General features: G+C 39.0%; 1 protein-coding gene and 1 pseudogene across 1 annotated transcript; both read right to left on the reverse strand.

Annotated features, from left to right (window-relative positions):
• Positions 1-814: 814 nt before the first annotated feature.
• Positions 815-1,591, reverse strand: LOC147822125 (olfactory receptor 2G3-like). The gene has a single exon (XM_087197566.1). The coding sequence runs from the start codon at positions 1,589-1,591 to the stop codon at positions 815-817; it is 777 nt and encodes a 258-aa protein (XP_087053692.1).
• A 7,923-nt stretch (positions 1,592-9,514) lies between these two features.
• Positions 9,515-23,763, reverse strand: LOC101698562 (small nuclear ribonucleoprotein-associated protein B' pseudogene; annotated as a pseudogene).
• Between the last annotated feature and the right edge of the window lie 781 nt (positions 23,764-24,544).

Here is a 24,544-nt window from a genome sequence, read left to right on the forward strand (position 1 = left end):
GTGTGTTTGATTAGCCTGGTTCTTTGGAAAATTAAGACTGGAGTTCCTTATGTTGTTAGACAGGACAATTTTTCAAAAATTCCATTTATCTAACCTTTAGGTCCAAATTTTCATAAAAAATATATAAGAAAAACATACTTTGTGCCATAGATGTTAGTCTTTAATAAGTTCTTAATCTCCTTAGATAGCAACTTGTGGTGGTTACTATTGTTCTAAAGAGTTAATTGCTCATATTCCACATACAAATGATAATATGTCACCTGTGTTTCTGTGTTTACCTTATTTCACCTACTATAATGCTGTTGAATTCCATCCATGCTATCATAAATGGAAGAATTTATGTGTGTAGGTGCAGATAATATTTCTTTGTTTACATATATGACATATTATTTTTAATCACCCACTGATGGATATTTACTTTTAATAAAAACACCTTGGTTATTGTGAATGGTGTGGCAATGAGCATGAATGTGCAGGTATCTTTACCAATAGATGAATGGACCATCTGTCTATTGTGTCTATGTAAAGCAAACATTTGGAAAGGATTAAAAACAGGATAGTGGCTATATTTGGTATTTTAGAAGAAGACAGAACTTTCTACATAAAACTTTTTCCTTTTTTTTATCAAATTAATTAATATGTAGAGAAGAGCAGTCTTTTATTTGAAGTCATGGACACACATTTGGAAAAGGACCCATGTCAGCAATAACTAATGAGAATATGTGGTTGCTCCAGGAAGATTCAAGGTAATCTGGCTTCACCTGATCCTGGGATTGCAGGATTCTCTTCCATGCTGTCTGCACATACTTGTTTCTCAGGGTGTAGATGAGTGGGTTGAGCACAGGAATAATATGCCATAGAAGAAGGATATGAACTTGGCCTGAGTGTGATTTGCTGGAAGCTGGAGGTACATTTCGATGGCAGGACCAAAGTATATGGTGACCAAATGCAAGTGGGAACTGCAGGTCCTGAGTGTCTTGTTCCTTCCTTCAGCTAAAGGGATCTTCAGTACAGCCTTGTCAATGAAGATGAAGGGGATGACCACCATCAGGGGAGCCATCTTTGAGAAAGGGATGGCTCCAATAACCAGGGTCAGCTCATTAACAGTGATGTCCCCACAGGCCAGCTTGATGAGCACAGGCACCTCACAGAAGAAGTGGTCCAGGGTGTGGTGCCAACAGAGGGGAATCTGGATGCTCAGTGTGACATGGAGCAGAGAACTTCCCAGGTCACTGGACCAGGAGGCAGCTGCCATCTGCACATACACCCAGGGATGCATTATAAGAGTGTACTGGAGGGGCTGGCAGATGGCCATATAGCGATCAATAGCCATCATAGCCAGCAGGACACATTCAAAGCAGCCTGTCCAGCTGAAAATATAGATCTTGTCTGGTGCCCACAGGTTGGCCAGCAGCTGGAGCATAATAGTGAAGGTGAGACCAAGATCCAGCAGAGAGAAGTTGTCCAGAAGTTGTACATGGGTGTCTGGAGTCTGGGGTCCTCCAGGGAGATGAAAATGATGGAGTTGTTCCCTACCAGGGTGAGGAGGTAGGAGACCAGGACCACTGCAGAGAGGGGCCTCTCCAGCCATGGAAGCTCTGAGAACCCCAACAGGACTAAAGTGTTGGGAAAGCTCGTGTTTCTCTTTTCCATGGCAGCTGCTTTATATATACCTAGAAGTAAAGGGACAAGTTTTTTTTGTTTTGTTTTGTTTTTTATCAGTGATCAAACTCAGGATCTTATGCTTGCCAGACAGGCTCTATGCCACTGATCAACATCCCTGGTCCAGAAAGGGTCAAATTTTGATGATAAATATGACTTCTTCATTTTAATAACTTCAGGGTAACATGTAAATACCTCAGAGAAATAAAATACTGCATAATTTGTAACATTGTTCTTGGGCTATTTAAAACAGGTTGTGCTGAACATTTTTGATATCAGGAACTACTTATAATTGATGACAATTTTTCTGTATAATGTGGGTGGGTTGGTTTGGAATATATCAAATGCATCACATTTACTGTGTACTTTATATATATTATAATAAAATAATTATGCAACTCACCATTAAACAAAGACAGTGCAATTCCTGACCTTGTTTTCCTATCACTAAATGGTCCCATCTTGTAAAAACAGGAGACAGTGACACCTTAAGTGTGTTTTGTATGTCCTGTATTCTCTATAATCTCCGTTTGGTGGCTGTCATTTCAGAAAACTCTGCTTCACAAACACAGGATGATGGAAATGAAAGCAGAGTTTCTGTGCTTTTGTGCCAACTTCAGGAAATATCCATCTTGACTTTAGTTCAGAATGTGTTAAGATTTGAAGTTATCTCAAACAATTTTCAGCCATCCTCCTTTGTGATCTCACACAGTTGTTCCTCTTCTAGAATAGATGAAGTTGTATCACCTAACTTCTTTTTATTATTATTAGTTTTTTTATTACCTTCTTATTTTTGGTCACCTCACTTCTTCACAAATGGGTAATGGATTCATTTCTGCCCAAGTAGGGGTCTTTTGTGGTTGTAGAGTAATTCTTATATTCTTTTGAAAGCTGAAATAGGTGATCATGCACAAGCAGGGAGAAAGATGGCCCAGTCTCAATCTCTTTCCCAAAATCTCTACTAGTGTTTGCAACATATAGAAAAATCCATTCACTCATCACACCCATCATTCAAGTTTGGCTTTGAAAGCAACCACTTTATCTGCTGACATGAACATATCATTCTTTCCTGAAGGGACAGATTGAGTTTATGGAGCAGGTTGAATATTTCACACAAGTAAGCAAGTTTTGGTACCCAGTTGATGTTACTGAAATATGCTGTTGGTGGTGACTGCTTTTCCTCAAAGAAATCTCTAGAGCATCTCTTGTAATTCAAAATCCCTGGCCAGTAATCAACCTTTAGAAATCACCTCCCTTCTGCATATAAGAGAAGGCATATATGCTCTGGGTCTGTATTCTGACAGATCTATGAGCACAGACATGAGGAGTATCTGTGTGTACTTTAGTGTGGTTGTTAATTTTATCAAACTTGAAAAACATTGTTTAGTTCAGGTGACACTGTTTGTCTTGTGAACCTTTCTCTACAGGTCACCAGGGCATAGACTCACATGCAGAAGTGATTTCCTTGACACAAGTGGTGAGCTTAGAAAACCATGCAATCATGGTACCCCCTCTGTCTATACATATCCCACCTAAAATTACCAGTTCAGTCTTCCTGCTACATAATCATTCTAATACGTTAGTAGTTTTGCAGTTGTGGTATTGGTTGGCAACAAAAGTGCACATAACATATCCTCTTTCATATCATCCTGAAAACAATCCTTGTTGCCGTGTTGTCAATGTCATCAGACTTGTGAGCCTGGATCATGTACAGATGTCTTTCTATCTATTGTGCTTCCAGATCCTCTGTGGCTTCAATATGTCTATTCACCATACTAGCCAAGTGAAAAACACATGGCACCTTTTGCATTCCAGACTCTCAGAAGGATTTGTAACAAATCTTCTTAGCAGTAGGCAGGACCAACTTTTCACCAATAGTGAATGGCTTTCAGCTCTAGTAATGTGGTCAGCCACTGACAATGATGCACTCAGGACACGCATATTTGATGGAATGGTGACCCCTTGCAATGCTTTCCCCTCATCTTCATATTTTGTCTTTTGAGTAACTCCAAAGGATTGGATTTTTAAAATCAGGCTATTTAGTATTCATGTGGCAAAGCAGTTTTTAAGGTTTCATAGCTTAGTTGGATAGCACATCACCATATATTATACAAAGCAGATTTGGAGAAAATGTCACTTCTTTCAGTGAACCCATAATTTAATTGAGTCTTGGTGATGTCTCTTAAATGCTGCTTACTCTGTGCTGTTAGTCTTAGAATCTTCTGTTGCCTCATCACTGTATGTTTCCCCGTTTTAGAGAAGCGGTCTCATGACTTTGTTTTGTATTCATTGTGGGTTGGGTTAGCTTGTGAGCCTTCCAAAACTGCAGCTGAGACAAGTGCATAGTTCAGGAAAGATACAGCTGGAAGTGGTAAATAAAAGGTGGGTTATGTGCAGGCTAAAATAAGTGTTGAATTTGACTTAAAGCCTGCTACCAGATGAAGGACATGAACACACTTACCACTATAAAGCCTGACACCCCTGCATCTTAGTTGTGATATAACACTAAGCTGATCTGAGTCTGCAAGCAATTGATTTATCATGGTCTCCGGAGTCAAATCTCTCTGCTGATGTTCATCTGTATTTGCAGTTGCTCCTCAGTGCTGTCATCACCCCCTCATCTCCACCTCAGATCTTTAGATTTACCAGACTTTAGATTCTCATGGGTAGCAGGCAACCCATATCCCTCAAATGTGTACTCCACAGTAGGGTTCATGCTCCAAAGAGAATCTAATGCCATGTTGATCTGATGGGAGCCAGAGCTCAGATGGTCATGGCAGAGATGGTGAGCACTGTAGACACAGAGGAAGCTTCAATTCCTCCCATGCTGTGCACCTCTTTTTGTCCAGCTTGGCTCCTAACAGACTGCTACAGGTCTATGGTTTGGGTGCTGGGGACCTCTGGTATGTGTGATGTTGTAAGATTCATCCAGGTTGTAGTTGTGAGAATTTCCTATGATTTTTTTTGGCACTGGGGATTGAATTTGGGACCCTGCACTTGTGAGGCAGGCAGCAGAACCACTGAGCTAAATCCCTGACTCTCCTATGATTTCAAAGATAGAATACAGTTGGCTTCTATGTAAGTATTACATTTTCTTATACAGTTATCATCCATGCACCCTTGCATGCTTCCTTTGGTTTGATTATGGTGAGTAATCCTTCTATGATAAAGCTTAGTCCCCTTAAAATTCTGAAGCTGAAATTCTTTCCTGTTTTGTCTTATTTTCTGACTCTGCCTAATACATCAGCCTGTGGCTCTCAGAGAAACTTGCTGAAGTGCTTTCTGTTTGATGAGACATCAAGAACTTGCCTGGGCTCTGTTGAGGACATATGCCCTCCTTCATTAAACCATCCAAATGTACAATAAATCATCACTTACTGTAGTCTCCATGCTGTACCACAGATCTCTGCTTCTTCTTCCTGTTTGGCTGTGACTCTGCACTTGGGGCCACTGTCACCCCAACCCTCTAGTAAGCCACTACCTTAGTCTTTGGTAACCATCACCCTGCACTCAGATTCTAGGAGATTAACTATTTCACCTCCCCACATGAATGAGAGCACAGAGTGTTTATCTTTCTCAACTCTCTTCTGCTGCTGTGGATATTATTAGAAAGACAAAGATAAAAAATGTTCCCAAGAATATAGAGAAATGGAATATAAGTATGGTCATGATTGAAATGATATTAGAGCTAATAAAGGTTAAAAATTGAACAACAACATAACCTAGCAGTCCTAGTCCTGGGTACTTATTCATAGAAAATGGATCCAGTATGCTGCAGAGACATCTCCACTCTCAAAGCCAATAAAGAATTGTTCATGACAGCCAAAGTGTGGATCAACTGGTTTGTAGCAGTGGTTGCATTGGCAATAAAAGGTGGTGAATGTAAACACCAAATACCACCCACCTTCAAGAAAAAGTGAATCTTACCATTAATGGCAACAGATGAACATGAAGCTCATTATGTTAAGTGAAGTAAGTCAGGGATAAAGAGTAGACGATTTTCTTCAAGAGTTTCACTGTGGAATATCACCATTACAACTGTTTGGATTTGTTTTGGTCATCATTAAGAATCAAATTAAAAGAATTTCTCATGAGTGTCCGGAATGAGTAAAAGCTCAGCCATTGGTCTCCTCCGTGCCACATTGTCAGGCTCTTTGCTGGTCACTGTGAGGATCCTGTTGAGAGATCCACCCACCCTCCTCCATTCCTCACACTCCCAGCTTGTAAGATCTCCAGAAATTGCAATCCTCATTTTATCCTTGATTGCTTAAAGCCTGTGGACCCATCTAACAGCCCCATTGTTAGACAGGTAGTTAGATAACAGCAGGCCTGAGGGACAAAGGAGGAATAGAGTAGCACAGTGTGTCAGGGAGAGAAAAACAAGGAAACACAGACCTCAGTGTGTGACCCATTTCATGCACTTATGTGGTCTCAGACCCAAGGACACAGGGCCTGTGTGTAGAGAGCCAGGCACACAGTACCCTGCTGCATAGCCAATGCCAAACAACACCAGAAAGGGGACCTTATTTTACTTTATTAAAATTTTTAATCTTCTTTGAACATGTTTTCAGTTTATGGAGTTTACAATCATCACAGGGAATGGTTACATGTACGTACTACATTTTCTTTCTTTTTAAAAAAATCCCTTTTTCTTCCTTCCCACTCCCTCCCTCCTCTTGCACGCCCCCTCTCCCATTTTCATTTTTGTTGATACTGTGTGTCTTGGCTCATATTATGGCATGTAATGTTTACATTAATTGAGGTTTCTAGGTTCCTGTACATAGCGCATCTTTATTTCCCCTTCCCCACCTCATCACCCTTCACCCTTGTTCCCTTGGACCACTTTCCTATTGAAAGAGATCCGAACACTTGTCCCAGAAAGGGGCACATTCTTTAAGCACCCTCCTGCCTTGGACTGAGACCTGAGTTAGAGTTATATTTTATATTTTTTCCTCCTTTCTTATATGATTAAGGATCCTGAGGTAACACTGTCCAACTGAAAGGAGCAGGAAGACATTTGGCAGTTCCAGCATCAGCTCTATGCAAACTGGTCAACCAGCATCACAGTCACCCTTGGCCCTGAAGCCCAGGAATTTTCCTGTGCATGAAAACATATCCAGCCTCACCCTTGGGACAGATGCCTGCATGGCACTGCCCATCTTGTTTGAAAGCATAAATCTCTGTGTATTACCTGCACTAAATTCTACCCCTACTTCTGTAAGGTCGCCTGTGTACTTGGACTGAATTCTTTCATTGAAAGCACAAAGCACTAAGGAGCAAGGGGCAGAGTCCTCGTGGTGGCAAGACCTGGATTTCTGATGATGCCCGTAGCACACCTGCTGCCCCTCTTATTTGAACTCTCCATTGTCCCCTGCTTCCTCTTGCCAAAAAGTGACCTTCTTCTCTGCTTTCTCCCACCTCCTATGAAAAGGCCCCTCCATCCTGGCCCAGTGCACAGCTGGCTTCTCCTTCTGCTTCCCACACTGACCTACCTGAGTACTCATCTGTGACACCTGCACCAGTGACATTTCCTGTGTGGATCCTTCCACAGCCTGCCCATCTCTGTCTCCACAAGAACTCTGAATATTTATACCACTGCAGTCTCTCTCTCACCTCCCCTCTTGCCTGTGAGTGCTGTGGGAGTTTGACCCTAGGTTAAATGTCTGGGCTTTCCAGCACCTTGTTTTGCCCTGAAGCAGCTATTTAATAAATACATAAATTAACATCTGGACTTAGTGATATTACTTTCATTTGACATACAAGCTTTGATGTATTTTTTCCCCAAATTTTACCCAGCACTCTAAATTGGTTAAAAATTGCACTTTTTTCAAGTTGTTTTTCTGTACCACCACTGAAGACACTAGGTGACCAATATTATACTCTGTTTTGCTGTGCTTTACCTAACATCCAGTGCAATGCTTCATGTGTACTACACAACAATGTTTGCAGGGATGATTATGATTTTCACTCTCATGGGGTCTTTTGCCAGGAGATTTTTGCCACTAATTTTAAAAAATATAGCTTTTCAGACTTCATCCTGTCTTGGAAATGAAAATTTGTGTGGTGATAGAGGGTTTGGGGTAGAGAAGTTTTGAGAGGGTTATCTTCTTAATGATATTATTTTGGTTCCTATGATTATATCTCATGTTACCCAAAATAGCCCAGTCTCACCAGACAAGTGAAAGTGTCTGCTAAGATCCTCTGTGGAACTCACTGGAGAAGAAGGAGATCAACACCATGCTCAAGAACAACCCTTCTGCAGTCACTCACCTTGAGGTGAAGAAGGAAGAGACGCCTGAGGGAGAGGCCAGCAGTGGAGAATTGGGCTGGCTCTAGTGAGGCAAGTTCTCTTCAGATGCTGGGGTTTCATGTAGAGTGAGGTGGGAGTGATCAGAATCCAGGTAGGAGAGAGTGTTGAGTAGGGGTCTCCTGAGGGTGCCTGGTTCAACTCTTCTGAGACCTGAGCTAGTTCAGGGAGACCATTAACTCAGGACCTCATGTGTAGAGATGAACACTCTGCAAGGAATTTCCCTACAAATTTATTCATCTGTAGAATTATCTTACCCCAAAAAAATAGGCTCCAGTGATGTGCATGCAAGACCCTGAAACAATAAAATTACCACACAAATCCTTGAAATACTCTGTGGCCAAAGTGTGCTATCCTCATGGTTCCCTATTTAAGACTGTGCATAAGAGCAGATTGATGCCACACCAGGCAAATATTTCTTTAAAATGTCACAGTTAATCACATGTGAAAAAGCATGTTTTAAGCAGAAATATGTCACTTCTGTAGAAAATAGAGAAGTATTTTTTAAAAGCTCTTTAGAGATTTAATTTCTTGTCATGGGACACTTTATGTCAGTGAGGTGAAACACTTTATGCCATGTCACCCCTTTTATTGAAGTGTGCTTTCTTCCCCACGCAAAATTTCCCACACAGGGGGTGTTAGTCTCACTGGATAAATCCAGGCTTCTTGTTTCTCAAACTAGAAAATGAGCAGAACATAGGAAAATAGAAAGAATGGCAGAGATTTTTTAAAGAAATGTTCACTCTTCAGGTTGGTAATGACTGGCAAGAAAACTGGAGAGCAGGTTTGACTAAAAGTGGCCTCATCTGCTCTTATTTTTTGTGGGATTTATTGGGATCTTTGGTTTTTGGGTGTGAAAAAGTGCTCTTTACAACTGATTTAAATTCTACACTTGCACTTTGAGAGCAGGCATTTTTAACTTTATTTGGCTAGGGAAAAAGCAGTGTGACTTCCAAAGCCCATGGTGTGTATATGTATATGTGTGTGATATGCAATGCTAATGAATTTGTGATGATCCTGGGTTACCTTTGATTATTCTGAAGCAGAGCTTTTCTCCTTTGGTCATGACAGAGGTGAAGAAGTGTGATAACAGCCAAGAATACTTCCCAGGCTCATGAGAAAGCTAAGGAGATGCAGTGATATGATGAGTCAAGCATCTCTCAGAATCAGAAGCCATCCTGGTGTTGGGAGTTTAAGTCCCAGATGTCTCCCACACTGTGTATCTCCTACCTCAAACCCATTGCTTTGACCCACTCTTCCACTCTTGCTATTTACTACCCTCTGAGAACTTGGGAAATCGTAAAAATGCCAGGATTGGTCCAGAATTAATTTCTGACCTCAGTGACTTTGAATATCACAGGGCTGGTGGTGAGGTTGTGCAAGCTAAGCATGGAGAGAGTCTTCACAAGATTTCTGCAGCATAGACTCAGCCCATGTGTGCACTATCTCACCCATCTCCTTTTGTGCCCACCCAGTTTCACTGGAGGACAATGGAGGTGTGACCCATAGAAGAGGTCCTTCTGCTCCTGTGGTCTCAGGTCTCCTTTATCTGTACAGCATCCTGTGGGCCTGGTCCAGCTGGTTGGGTGGGGAAAGCAGAGACTTCACTTGTACATGGAGAGGGTCTGGATCCCCAGGGAGCATCAGCTGTGACAACTGTGGGGGAAGAAAGGGGAGCAAGATCAGAGGCCACAGGGAGATTGGCTGAGGCCAGAAAAGGAGTAAGGGAGAGATGTGTATGAAAGGCATTATTTCCACCAGAATCAGAATCCCTTCAACAACAAAATAATTGTTTTTTTTGGCTGTATTTGGATTGGTTATGGAAAAGAACTTACTTTTTATTGTTGAGAGCCTATATGAAAATGTAAAGCTAAACATGTAGTGGACTTTACAATTGTGAAAATCTTGTTTCAAGATTCTAAAAGCTAGTTACACACTTTCAGTATAAGGTCAAATTATGACAGTGTTCTTCCACAGGCCTTTCCCCAAATAAGCAGACTACTACAGACATTTACAGAGGTCAAGACAAAACTTAGGCCAAATTCTTCAGAAAACATAATGAGTAAAATGCAGGAACACACTCCTTTGATGAAATCTCATAACAAAGAAATCATTGTTTTCTTGGGTTCTTATCTTCCTCATTCCAACTGGTGTCAAGAAATCTGGTCTGTCCTATAGAAAATTTGGATTACAATATATCAGAACAGCATGGATGTGTTTCAAAGATTGAAATCAAATTCAGCTCTGACTGCTTCAAAAATAGCACCATTTCAAGAAGCATTTATATATCTTCAAAAGTTAATGGCAGCTGTGAAGGGTATTCTTTAAGGAATTCAGAGAACATTGGCCCCTAACAGTAATTACTAAGATATTGAGATCCTCTATAACTTCCTAATCAAGTATGAGGTAAATAAACATGTCACATTTACTACCCAGGAACTCTGTGGTTGTGTTTCTCAGACTGAGTATCAGGAAAAGTTAACCATTGGATGCTGCCAACTAGTTGAAATGGAAAGTGCCATGCAGCAGTGTAACAAATCTCTCTACATGGGCGCCAAACACAGGGGATGGTGTGAAGACATGTTCAACTATAGGACCTAAGTAGTGTAACTTTATAGAGAAATTCCATTCATCTGTGTAACTTTAGAAGCATTTGTCTTCATGAGTAACAGAGTGATTTTTGACCTAGTCACTTTTTGAAACCAAACCCAGGGGAGGTTTAAGAAATATTTCCTAGGTACAAAAAAGTGACTGTGTTACTGACAGTCTCATTAAAGCTCTATAAAGCTTAATGTATGTATTATGGAATAAACTGTGCACTCAGCTTTCCTGGAGTGGACAGTACCTTCATACCTTTGTCTTAATTCCAAGCCAGTATCTCTAAGGAAAAGAGAAGCATCTATCTAGTCCTCCTAGGGCAGGAGCCACTGTGGCAACTGAGGAATGCCAAGGGTATAGTAATAACATCTCTCCCAGTCCTGAGTATGAGCATGTGACCCTAAGTATTAGGATACTGTCAAACCCTAAATATTAGGACCTGACCATTTTCACCACATTGCACAAATGAAATCTTGTCCAGAGTTATTTTTAATGATCAGGTTTTTTTTTATGTAGATGCGGTAGAAATAATAAAACTACCATCCCCACTTCCTCAGGGTAATAGAATTTTGACTTCAGCTCCTGCTTCCTGTACAGCCTCTCCTCTGAGCTTGTAACTTTTCAGTGCATTTCTAGTAGGGAAAAGAAGGGTGAACCCTGTGCTGAATTGCCCTTAAATGTGAAGCAGCCTGGATTTTTGTAATTAGGAGGCAGTGACTGATGTTTGCCACTAACTAAAGACAAGTGTTTAAGTGACTTCTTACTTATACAGTAAGTTGGAAATCCTTGTTTACTGAAATGTTTTAGGCTTTTGTTACCACTTAGATAAAATCAAATTTGGCTTTGTTATAAATGTTAATGTATTTATAAAATGCAATAAACTTATTTTCATAAAAAACGGGAACAAACAATACAAAATCATTGGTTTAGATTTATTTGTTTCAACAGCCTGTTGAATTTGCTAATACTCTTTGACTATGGACTTTCTCATGTTTAGGATTAAGTTTTTATGATATTGCAAGTACTCTGTGTTCTTAAAATGTTAAATTTCCTTCATCATTTTTAGAAGGGAATAGAAGCATGCTTCCAGAAGCATTACAAACGCAATTACATTTTCAATCTATTGTACATAACTTATGGTACAGAAGCATTATTTGTTTAAACCTTAAAATAATTAAGGCACAAAAAACTGAGACCCATATCTTAAACACCACATAGGCCACACTTCTTATTTAAAATCTTTTTATTAACAAGTGTAGCTCTACTTCTTTATCACATACCACATTATGCATTACATTTGTAACTTAGGTGTTGATTAACACAGGATCCTTAGGTCCTTGATCACAGCAAACATTTACCAGGGTCTTTACTTTTTGATTTTAGTTTTTTTGAGACAGAATCTCACTGTGTAGTCTGGATTGGCCTTGGACTCACTGTGCTGCCCAGGCTTGTCTTCAACTCACAATGATCCTGCTGCTTCAGCCTCCCTGTTGCTGGGATTACTGGTGTGTGCCACCATTCCTGGTGGATTTTCACAGGCAGAGAACCACTTCACCTTCTCTTTAGCTATTTTGATTTGCATCATACAATATTGTTAACTGTAGTCAACATCTGTGTTGTATGACACAGCATTCTTTCCTCCTGTGGGCTGTGAATTTGCATTTTTTGAGCAATTTCTCTTCTCCTCCATCTTGGTCTCCCCCTCCCTTGTCTCAAGGAACCATCATTTTGCTCACCAGTTTTTTGAACTCAGCTTTGTTAGATTCCATATATGTGTTAAATCATGTGTACCTTTCCAGGCCTGGTTTCTGTCCTCTAGTAGGATTTTCAGTTCTGATATGGTTTGGGTCTAGGTGTGCCCCCAAAACCTAAAGAAGTAATAAGTGGTGTTTTCCCAGAGGTGATGGGATCTAGAGTGTGTGACTCTGGGATTAAGGGTGTGTGATTACTAAATCAGTCCACTGATTTTTTGCCACCACCCTAATCCTGGTAGCCTGGATATAACATAAGGGACACAAAGACACATATCTTCTCTCTTGCTTGCTTTGCTACCTTCTGCCCACTATGAACTGTTTCTCCTCTGCAATCCCTGTCTGCCAAGCCACCCTGCCTTGGATCCAGCTGATTATGGACTGAAACCAGTACAAACTGAAAGCTAAATAAAGTCTTCCTCCTTTAACTTTGGGTGTCAGGTATTTCATCTCAGGAATGTGAGGGTAAATAAGACAAGTTCTATCCACATTGCTATAAATGACAGAATGTGTCCTGCATATGGCTATAATGTCCTGCTGTGTGTGTCTCCCATATGGTCTTTATCCACTGTTGTAGTCAAGGTTTGACAAGGAAATGCATTTACTACAGGACTCATAGTTTATGGGGTTATTTTATGATAATTACCCAAAAAGTCAAATGAAAAGGAGTACAAGAGATTAACTGCACATTAGGGGCCCAAGGAATCCAGCTGAGGGCCTGGATTCTAGCAATGTCCTGCACCAGGGCAGCTAAAGGAAAAGAGTCCAAGGCAGTGTTCTCCATGAGTCCAGCCAGTGGCCTAGAGCCCATGGCAACATCACATGCTTGTCTATATTGAGGATCTGCACCTGGAAGGCCCAAAGGCCAGTGGTGGAACACAGAAAACCTACACTGGTGAGATGAAAGATTTGTGCCACCAAGCTGAAGCATACACATTGGAACCAGGATGTGATGTTCATGGTAAAGATGAGAGGTCACCTGACAAAGAAAGCAGCCAATCCCAGCAACAGCGAGCTCCTTTTCTGACCAGAACAGCTTAGTTTGCATCAGGAAAACCATCTGCAGCAAACTTTTCCTAGAAAATCAACAGGCCAAGATCTTCTCCTCCAGTTCTCTTTTTATGGCTATTGCTAACAATCCTCAGGTGGATCCTCCACACCCAGAAAAGGCTGATTCAGTTCAGCTGGGCATTACAGGTTGACCATTAGTTTATCCACTATATCCACTCATCTGCAGATGGGCAACTTTGTTGATTCCAAGTCTTGGTCATTGTGAATGGTTCTGAAATTAAAAAGTACAGATGACTTGGATATACTGATGAATATCCTTCTGAGAAATACACAGCAATGGGACTGGAGGATCATATGGTACTTTTGCTTTAATTTCCCAAAAAACCTTCACATAATTTTCAGTAACAGTGACTGTATAATCTTACATTGCTACAAATAGTGTTCACAATTTCTCCTTTTGCCACATCTCTCCCAGAATTTGTCAATTTTGTCTTTTATTATGGTCATTCTAGGTGGGGATGATATCCCATTGTAGTGTTGATTTATACTTTCCAGCTTCTAAACATACTACTGACATACAGGAACAAAAATAGTATGGTACTGGCATAAAGATAGACACATAATCCAATGGAACAGAATAGAGAACATAGAAACAAATTCACACATCACATTGAAGTGTTTCTCATACATTGGAATAACACATATATAGTCAAGCCATGCTCTTCATTAAATCATCTGAGTAGCTGGATGTCCTCATCTAAAGAAATGGAAGTGGACTCACACATCACAACATATGCAAACACCAGGTCAAGATGGTTTAAAGACAACTGTAAAAAAATTATCAAACTACTAGAAGAAAACATAGGGGAAACAGTCTATGATATTAGTTTGTGCAAGTACATTTTGGAGAAGAATGTAAGTGCACAGGGCACAAAAGTAAAAATAGACCAATGGGATTGCATCAAACTCAAATCTTCTGTACAGCAAAGGAAAAAGTAAGAGAATGAGGAGACAATCTACTAAATATGAGAAAATAACAATGAGTAATTACCTCACAAGCGTCTACAGCCAGAATACATAGGGAACTCAAAAAATTAGCAGCAGTTATAAATAACATTTAAAAATCAAGTATTTTGATTAAAAAGGGGATGTATTATGAACAGGGATTATTCAAACTAAAATAAATAAATAGCCAAGATGGTGTAAAAAATGCTCAACCTCACATTTTATTTTTAAAATTTCCCCAGCTTCAAAGAGGTATAATTGTATGAATATTATTGTATATAATATTTAAGGTACATACTGAGATGTTTTCATATATCTAAGTATTGTGAAATGATTGTCATCATAAAGAATATAAAGATATCATCTCCTATAGTCACATTTAAAAAATTAATTTTATTGATACAGTTTAGATATACATAATGATCACATTAATCAAATGGAATTTGTACCTGTACCTGGTATATTTTGATTCCTCTTTTTCTCCCAATACCTTTTGTTCCCTTCAACTCCCTTACCCTCTTATTTACAAAATCTTGGTTTTAATTTTTTTCCTTCTTTTCTCAGTTTTCCCCTTTTCTCTTCTCCCCCTTCACAGTTTCCTTTTCCTTTTGAAGAGTTTCTTCCTATTTTCTATTATCTATTATCCATTTGGGTCCTTATTTACCTTTTCAGTTTCTCACACCACAGAGACAATGTGATATTTACACATGTGTCTGATTTATTTCACTTAAAACGTTGGAGATCTTCTTGCTTAACAAATTTCTTTTTTTGCTGTAACTGGGACCAAATTCTGAGTATAATAAGGTATACTAATTATAGTTATTGTACTGTACTTTAGACATCAGAAATTATTTCTCATATATAAGTAAAATATGATGTTAAACTAATCTCTCCCCATTTCCGCAATCTATGGCAATGACCATTCTACCTTCTGCTTCCATGTTCTGACTTTTATAGACTTCAGGTATACTAGATCATGATTGTCTTTCATCTTTCTGTATGTGACTTATTTAACTTAGCATAATGTCTCTGGGTTTATCCATGTAGTCACAAAATACATTATTTTTCCTCATTTTTAAGAATTACTAGTGTCTCATTATCTGTATTTATATCTTTATATAAAATGTCTGTAATTTCTCCATCTACAGGCATTTGAGTTATTACATCCAGTTTTAGTTATTACAAATGATACTGTACCCTGCATGCACAGAGGAGGTGAGCCGCTCCCACCACACAAGAGGAGAGTTCCAGACAGCCATACCCTCCTGTGAACATAGAGGAGGTAAGCTGCTCACAGCACACAGGAGGAGGCTTCCAGGCTGCTGTAACCCCTGTGAGCACAGAGGAGGTGAGCTGTGTGGACCCCAGCAGCACCCCCCTCCCCCATTGAAATGAGAAGACGCATAAGTTTCAAAACCAGACTTCCAGATCACCTAAAACAATCCCAAAGGGAAATGAGATGGAACGTTGTGATACTCAACCACCTGGACTCCCGGAACTGGCAACAAAAGAGGATCTGAAAAAAATGAAATCAGAAATAATTTATCAGATAGCAACAGAGATTGTGTGCATAGTGCAAGACATTATTAATAAATCTAGAGGGGACACAGATTAAAAAAATAGGAGAGCTGAGGAACATGATGAAATCCCAACATAGGAAACAAATTTAATCCATAAAACAGATGCAAACAGATTTCCAGGAGATTAAAAACTTCAATGAAATTCTATGCAGGAGAATGAACTAATGTGAGGATAGAATTTCAGATATAGAAGTTAAGATTGCAGTTAGTGATCAGGCAAAGAAATATCTCTTTAAAATTGTAAGGGACCATAAGAAATCAATCCAGCAGCTGCTAGATGATGCTAAGAAGAATAACATAAGACTGACTGGAGTCAATGAAGAAACAAGACAGAGTTCAGATGACATAAAAAATATGTTTTCAGATGTGATGACAGCAAACATCCCAAGCAGGGCAAAAGAACATGAAATACAGATAAGTGAGGCTTATAGGACTCCAAGTAGCCTTGTTCAAAAAAATCTACACATAGGCATATAATAGTTAAGATTCCAGAAACTGAACAGAACAAAATTCTACAAGCAGCTAGAGAAAAGACACAAATCACATACAAAGGAAAGCCCATAAGAATCACAGCAGACTTCTCAATGCAAACCCTCAAGGCAAGAAGAGCTTGGAGTGATGTATTTCAAGCACTAAAAGAAAACAGCCTTCATCCCAGATTGATGTGCCCTGCAAAAATTATCTTTAAAAATTGATGAAGAAATAAGATACTTTCATAACAAAGAGCACCTTAGGAACTTCATGAATACCAAACCAGCACTCCAAAAATTTTAGACAATATCCTAGGAAAAGACAAAGTGAATCACAACCCCAGGAATCCCAGAAGAATGAATCCATCAGGTGTGACAAGAAATTAAAAGGGAAGTGGGAGAATCCAACAAACAGAAAATATCATGACAATAATAAATCAATATGTATGATTTATAACCATCAATTTTAGTGGTCTCAATACACTAATCCAAGAAATAGACTGGCAGAATGAGTCAAGAAGCAAGATCCAACAATATGCTGCATACAAGAAACACATTTAATTCAAAAAAAACCCTCATAGACTGAAAGTTAAAGGGTGGAAAACACCACTCCATGTGACAGGGACCCAAAAATAAAAAGCAGGAGTAGCCAACCTCTTTGCAGATCAAGTGGATTTCAAATGAAAATCTGAAACCCTCTGATCCTAAGAATTTCAGATAAGGGATAGTCAACTTCTATGTACAAATCTATTGTGAACATATGTTTTCATTCTTCTCAAGCTGAATATCAAGAACAGAACTACGGGTTCTTAACAGTAATACAAGAAATTTTTATATTGTTTTCCAAAATGGTTTTGTTATTTTACATTCACATTAGCAGTATTAGAAAGTTCTAACTGGTTCACACCTAATCTGACATTTGTTCTTCTAAAACCTTTAACTTAATTTCCCTAATGAGGGTATAATATGATGTTGTTATTGTACTGATTAGTATTTTTCTGATTCTAGTGTTGCACACATTTCCTTGTACTGTACTGGCTATTTATCCTCTTTTTGTGTCTGCTTTTCAATTGGGTTGTCTATTAATGAACTGTAAGAGTTCTTTATATATTCTGCTCATAGGTTATAAGCATTATAAATATGGTCTGTTTAAGGACTACTTTTCATTTTCTTAAAAATATCATTTAAAGTTCTAAATTGTGATGGAATCTCATTAATCAATTTTTTCTTTTATACATCATGTTTTTTATATCCTAGGAAATTCTTGCCTACACTAAATTCATAAGTATTTTCCCTCATAATTTCTTCTTAAAGTTTTATATTTTAGGCTTTCTTATTTAGGTTCATAGACCCTTTCAAGTTATTTTTATGTATGGAAATAAAGGGTTGAGCTTAATTTTTATATATGGATACCAGGTGTTCTAGTGCCATTTGCCAAAAACACTATCTTTTCCTCTTCAATTGAATTGTTTATGTTCTATAAAATGTTACTCTTAAATAATCTTTCAAAACTCAGTGGACAGTATATTTGTGGTTCTACTTCTAGATTCTGTTTTATTCCAATGGTCTATACATTTTTCCTTACACCAACACTGCCTTGATTACTGTAGCTTTAGAGGAAGTTTTAAAATTAGGCTCTAAATGTCTTCCGACAGTTTCTTTTTCATTTTTACTTTTCTAGGTCCTTTGTACTCCTACATAACTTTTATATTTCAATATCCAATTCTTCATTTATAGCAAGTATACATATATGTGAATTTTTATATACACTCTGTGTTTTCTAAACCTGCTAAATTCAAATACAAGTTTGAGGGGATCCTAGAGATTTCTTAGTATTTTCTCTGTAGATTATCATTTCATCTACATATAAACATTTTAGTTCTTCCCTGCCAATCCTATCCTAATTGTTTAGGTCTGTCTTTCAAAGTTTAATGGATAGGTGAAGAGCAGGAATATTTGGTGTTGTTCCCTGTCTTAGGGAGAAAGCATTGTATCTTCTCCATCCATATAAGGGGTTTTTGCTGGAAGTATGGAGTACATGTCTTTGATCTGCTGAGAAGGTTCTGTTCTACTTCTGGTCTCCTGAGAGCTCTTACCATGAACAGCTGTGGAGTTTAGTCCAATACTTTCTCTCCAACTAGTGACAGGATCATATGGCTTTTTCCTTTCCTCTGTTAAAATGATGACTTTTGGGGGTGGATCTTCCAATGCTGAACCAACACTGCCATCTCTGTAATAAAACCACTTTCTACATACTGCCAGATCTGACTTCTAATAGTTTGTTTTGTTAAATAAATTTTTATCTATGTTCATACTTTTTCTTCTATTATCTTTATCCAGTTTTAAGATTAGCACAATGATGAGTTGCTAAAATGAGGGGAGAAGTGTTCCCTTTTTTTCTACTTTAAATATTTGATATAATTTATCAGTTAAATTTATCTGAGCAAGTTGTCATACAGGTATTTTTTCAAACTAGGAATATACTTTCTTTTATAGGTACTATTCAAATTTTATATTTCCTCCAGAGTTAGTTTCATTAATTTGTCTTCTAAGTTACTTCTTAGAAGTTGTCGAATTTACTTCAAAAATATTTTTGTAATATGCTTTCCATATCCTTTTAAATTCTGTAAAATATGTGGTTGTCTTCTAGATCTTGATAGTGTAATTTAAAAAATGTAAAATTGAGATTGTGTAATAGGAAGAAAAGGTCTAAAGGTTTAGGGTAAGTGGGAGGGGTAGGTAAAAGGAAAGAAGGGAAAAGAAAAAATATGAGAAAAGGAAAAAGACTGGAAACAAAGACTTTGCAAAAGGGAAGGGTGGAGGTGGTGAAGGGAGGGCAGAGGAAGAACCAAGATACATCATGCAAAGGAACAAGATCCTAATGATGAATGTAACTGTATTTTACACCTAAAATGTACCAATAAACTTAATTAAAAAATAGCCCAAATGATACTTTAATAGAGTCAATAGAAGATCTCAAAATCTTGATTTATTTCTTTGTATATATTGATATATCCAGAAGAGTTATAGCTGGGATATAAGACATTTCTTTGTTTACATTTTTTGAGGCATTTCTATGTGTTCTATACTGGAAGTAATGATTGACATTCTCACCAACAGTGCTCAGGCACAATCAGTGCCTCTACTACATCGCCAACACTTGCTGTCTTTTGCCTTTTCAGCAATAGCCCTTGTAACATGTGTGAGTATGTATAATGGTGGCTTTAGTTTGCTTTCTTGTATTTAATGTTGTTGAGCACCTTTTCTATACCTTTTGGCCATTTGAATGTGTGCTTTTGAGAAATATTCAGAATCTGTGCCCCTAATTCAGTCAGATTGCCATTTTGCTATTGATTTTGATTCATCGTTTGTACACATTGGATATTAACCTATTATAAGATATGTAGCATGCAAGTGTCTTCTCTTTACATATTTTAATCATAATTGTCAATTTAACTGAGTTAACAGATTATTGAATAAATAGTTGGATTATTGGGCTCACCATATTCATTGGTTAATTAGCCTATGGATATTCACAGCTGAATGTGTTGTTAAAAAGTGGGGTGTAGTTGGAGGAGATAGGTCACTAGAGTTGTGTCTTAGGAGGATGTATCTCTTGTTGGTGCTTTTACCCTGTGCAATGATACTTGGCCACTATGAGGTCAACAGCTTTCCTCTATTACTCTCTTCTTCCACGGTATTTCTACTTTGGAGGCAACCAAGCATAAATTGAAACCTCTGAAACTGTGCAAAAATAAACCTCTCTTCTTGTAAGTAGAGGGTGTCAGGTATTTGGTCCCAGTAATGGAAAAGCTGAAAATAGAGAATATAAATACCAGAGAAGTAGGACCATTGGTGTGCCTATCACTGACAAAGTCATTCACAAGGCTTGGATTGTGTTTTCAAACATTTGTAGAACCACAATACATTGGACCTTGAATTTTGTAGGAATAGCCTAGCAGCAAATTCTTTTTTTTCCCTGATATTAAAGGCTGAATCCAGGGTTTTCACATTGAGCTTCATCTCCTGGCCTTTTAACATTTTTATTATGAGACATGGTCTCACTAAGTCCCTGAGTTTCCCAGGCTGAACTTGATTTTGTGATCCTTCTGTCTCTGACAGCCAGAGTGCTGGAATTACAGGTGTGTACCACCAAACTTGGCCTGGTAGATAATTCTGGTCAGATCCCAGAAGATTAAAATACTGAAACGAATGTGGACAGGAAAGGGTAGGCTCATGAAGTTTCAGATGGGAATAAAGGCTTGTTTTAGAATTGTACTAGAGACCATTTGTGCTACACTCTGTCAAATAATTTGTTGGCATTTTATCCATGTCCTAAGGCTTTGTTTTAAGCTGAGATTAAAGGAATCATCCTAAGTAATTTGAAGAAGAAATTTGAAGGCTACCCAATATCTAGGCCATGTCATGTGTGCTGCTTGTTGCTTTATAAAGAAATTTGGGAGCTAAAAGTACACAAAAAGTTTTGAAAAAAGTAAATTATTCCCCTCTGCAATCCCTTAGGAGGAAGAAGATATGAAGTTGATTGAAAAATTAGCATTATTAAAAAGAGACCAAACACTTTGAATGGCACCAGAAGAAAGATGCCTGGAGGGCATCTCAGGAATTAGAAAGTGCTAATCTATCACAAGTTCAAGGGTGCAAAAGTGTAACTAACAGAGCAATAATACACAATAAGACAGATTCTTGACTTGTCCTTGCCTTGACTCCATGTTTTATTTCCCACAAAATGTGTTCCAGAAATGTAACAGTCTGTGCTGCACAGTGCTCAAGCCCAATGTATCCAAAAGCTTTTTAACTGTTCTGTTTCAACTGCCTGACCTCTCAAGATTATTCTGTTAGCTCTGCCCCCTTATAGGAACATTCTGTTAACTCTGCCCTCCTACTTCAATGAGCATTCTCGCCTACTCCTAGATCCCTATATAAGGAGGCTTCCATTTCTGATGAAGGGCTTCAACTTTGGAGTATGAACTCTTCTGTGCCTGCCGGTGTAATAATAGGTTTTTCTCCACCTCTTGGCAGGACCTTTAGTTTCTTGAGTCTTCAAATGGCAATGGCTGTGACCCAGATCTGTAACACTCAGCTGTAACACTCAGCTGTGCTACAGGGCTGTGGCACTTGCCTGTGACACTGAGATGTAACAATTGGCTATAAAACTGAGCTGTTCCACTTTGCCAAAACATAAACTTTTACATGTTTAATACAACTCTGTGTCCCTTGCTGGAAAAGGGACCTGTAGGGAATTGGTCTCTGAGGTTCACTTCATTATGTTTAGCCCCCATCACTCAGAATCCACAGGTGCCATGTTTCAAGGGGGTCTGGCTATTGCTAGCTTGAGATCTTGGCATTTTCCACATGAGCCCATTTCTCTTTTCAGAGTTAAGAAAGTAAGAGGTGTGGGATCATGAAATCTTCCTTTCAGATTTGAAAGGGAGGTGTGAAAAGCCAGACAATGTACCCTTAGAGGGCACTGTGCGAATCTTTGAAAATGGAGACCTCTCGATGTTGGAAATCCCAGAAACATGGAAATCAGGCAGAAAGCAGAGCCAGCCCAAGGGAGGGACTGTGTGTGCTGCAACTTGTAAGCCCACTGAATAGGGCCAGAAAGATGCCCAAAATTCACATCTCATCACCATATGACCTGAATGCCAGGCATAGAACTCCATGACTTTATGTTTGCTCTACTAGTTTCCGAAATTTATTTGGCCCAAATACCTTCTATTTACCTGTCACTGCCCTGTGGAATGGAAATTTATTCTGTGCCAATGTATCTTGGGATTCTCTAATTTGTTATTTGAATTTTACAGGAAATCACAGTTAAAGGTTTAGCTGTGGACATGGGCATCTCTCTAGCTAATCAAATTCATAATCAAGATTAACCATCACAGAAGTGTTAATCAGTTTTCACCTGTGGTCTGTTTTTTGCATTTGCAATATTCTTTTAAAATAGTTTATTATAAATCAGTTTCATGGAGCACAAGAAATTAAAACGAGGATGTACAACCTTACAGAAAACAAGCAGAGACCAGAGGAGTGCCAAGATGACTCTAGGGCCATACCAGGTGGATTTCTGGGTGGAAGGGAAAGCAGACAACTCAGTGAGACTCTGAAAACAGCAGCGCAATAAACAAACAGTTCTGTGGTAAGATGGCCCTGGGTAATCTGGCCCATGCTTCTGTGATGCTACTTCCATAACTCTGTGGTCAAGGTTAAAGGCCTCACAAAGAGAAAGCATCTGAATCACTGGAGGTGGTATACCCATAGGAGTCCCACATCTCGTAAGGACACCTGTTGGAGGATCCATCGGAGGTTGCTTGCGAGGAGGAGAGAATATCATGCTTGGAGAAGGTGCCCATTGGCCCATAGGTATGGGAGGATGCCATAGACTGGTGGGTACTTGGGCAGAGCCCCTGCAATACTAGCTGTAGCAGCAGCTGCAGCAGCTGCCACAGTGCCTCTTCTTTGTGTGATCATTACCGGTTGGGATGGCCCACCCACCTCATAAACTGGCCTAGCAAGTTCTGCAGGAGCCTGTGATTTGGGAACCCCAGGGAGGATGCTTCTATCAGCAGCTCTACAGATTCCTAGGCCCCAATAGGTCCAGGAAGTGGTGCTTGGACAATCCCAGTATCTTTGGAGGAGGTCCTTCTACTGCCATCAAGAACAGGTTCTCCCCTTGAAGCAGGACCAGTCTGCCATTTCTGCTTGTTTAGAGTCCTTTGGCTTGATATGCCTGAACCTTTCACAGTCACAGAGGAAAAAATTCACATGCTTGTTGACAGCCTGGAAGTTACCAATGAAGAGCTGGCATTGCAGAGTGCACCTCATCTTGTAGTCCATGTGCTAGAGCATCTTGGTGTTCTGCCCAGCATCCTGGTAATGGTTCTGATAACTTGGGTTGGTGCTAGACTCACATTCTCAGAGGCCTAGCTGGACCCAGCACTCTGTTTTCTCTTGATGCGACTGGAACTTCTGCTGCCAGTAAAATGCACCAGTGGTCTTTTGAAGTGGATCTGCCTGAGAACACAGGGATCAGTTGACAGCCAGTTTCTCTGCCCTGCTCACTTTTTAAAAACTCTTCTTCCACTTCACAATAAACAAGCACTTTCTTACTGTGAATATTACTAAAAAGCATTGCTGTGCTTGCTTCAGTGCCACATATATTAAAGAGCATTGCTGTGTTGTGAAAATGCCTCTGGAAAAGACAGGAGACTAGGAAAAGGCATCATCTGTGGCAGGCAGCACTGAAAGTGCAGAGGGCTTAGGCATGTAGGGGGCACGGGCTGCTACCTGAAGAGATGAATATCCTGAGGCTCAGGACAGCTCCCTCTCATCCCCCCATATCCATCAACTGCAGCCATCACCTCCCTTTACTCCTCAACTCTTTGTTAATATCAGCTTTATTATTACCATCCAAACATGAGAGAGATGTCACAAGAATGCATGATTAAGACATTTAATTAAAAAGTACAGAGGTTCTCTCAGATGAAAAATATATTTGATAATCCTGGTTCATTTGGAAATGAGGACTGGAGCTGCTTATGTAGTTGTTGGGATAATTTTTTCAAAATTCAATTTACCTAACCTTGAAGTCCAGATTTTTATTAAAATGTATTAAAGCAAGCACATGGTGTGCCATAGACATTATTCTCTAATGATCATTTCTTCGTCTTCTCAAACAACAACTTAGTTTTAGAGTTGTTTATACTTCATGTAGAAGAGAGACTAGGTAGTTTATCTTAGTTTATCTTTCTGTATTTAGCTTAGTTCATTTACTATAATTTTTTTCAATTCTATCCATGGTATGACAGTTTATATGGGTCCAAATAATATTCATTTGTGTACACATACTACATTTTATGTTGCCTTCACTCATTGATAGGTACTTAGTTTTATTCCACAACTTGGTTATTAGGAATGGTGTGGCAATCACCAATAATTGGAAGGTTTCTCTATAGGCGAATGGACCATACTGGCCACTGTGTCTGTAGTTTACAAATATGTGGGAAGGATTGAGAAAAAGCACAATTACTCTATTGATGCTTTCAGAGGACAACTTTCTTAACAAAATTTTTTGCAGGCTATAATATTAATTAATTTTTGGAGAAGGGAACCCTTTTCTTTGAAGTTATAGCTACTTGT

This window comes from Heterocephalus glaber, unplaced genomic scaffold (assembly GCF_053883595.1).
Source record: "Heterocephalus glaber isolate CG9 unplaced genomic scaffold, H.glaber_assembly_v1.0 deba00001673, whole genome shotgun sequence".
Lineage (NCBI taxonomy): Eukaryota > Metazoa > Chordata > Mammalia > Rodentia > Bathyergidae > Heterocephalus > Heterocephalus glaber.

What these genes read in the sequence shown, in the direction of transcription:
- LOC147822125 (XM_087197566.1), bottom strand. Translation starts at nt 1,591, where the DNA reads ATGGCTGGAGAGGCCCCTCTCTGCAGTGGTCCTGGTCTCCTACCTCCT.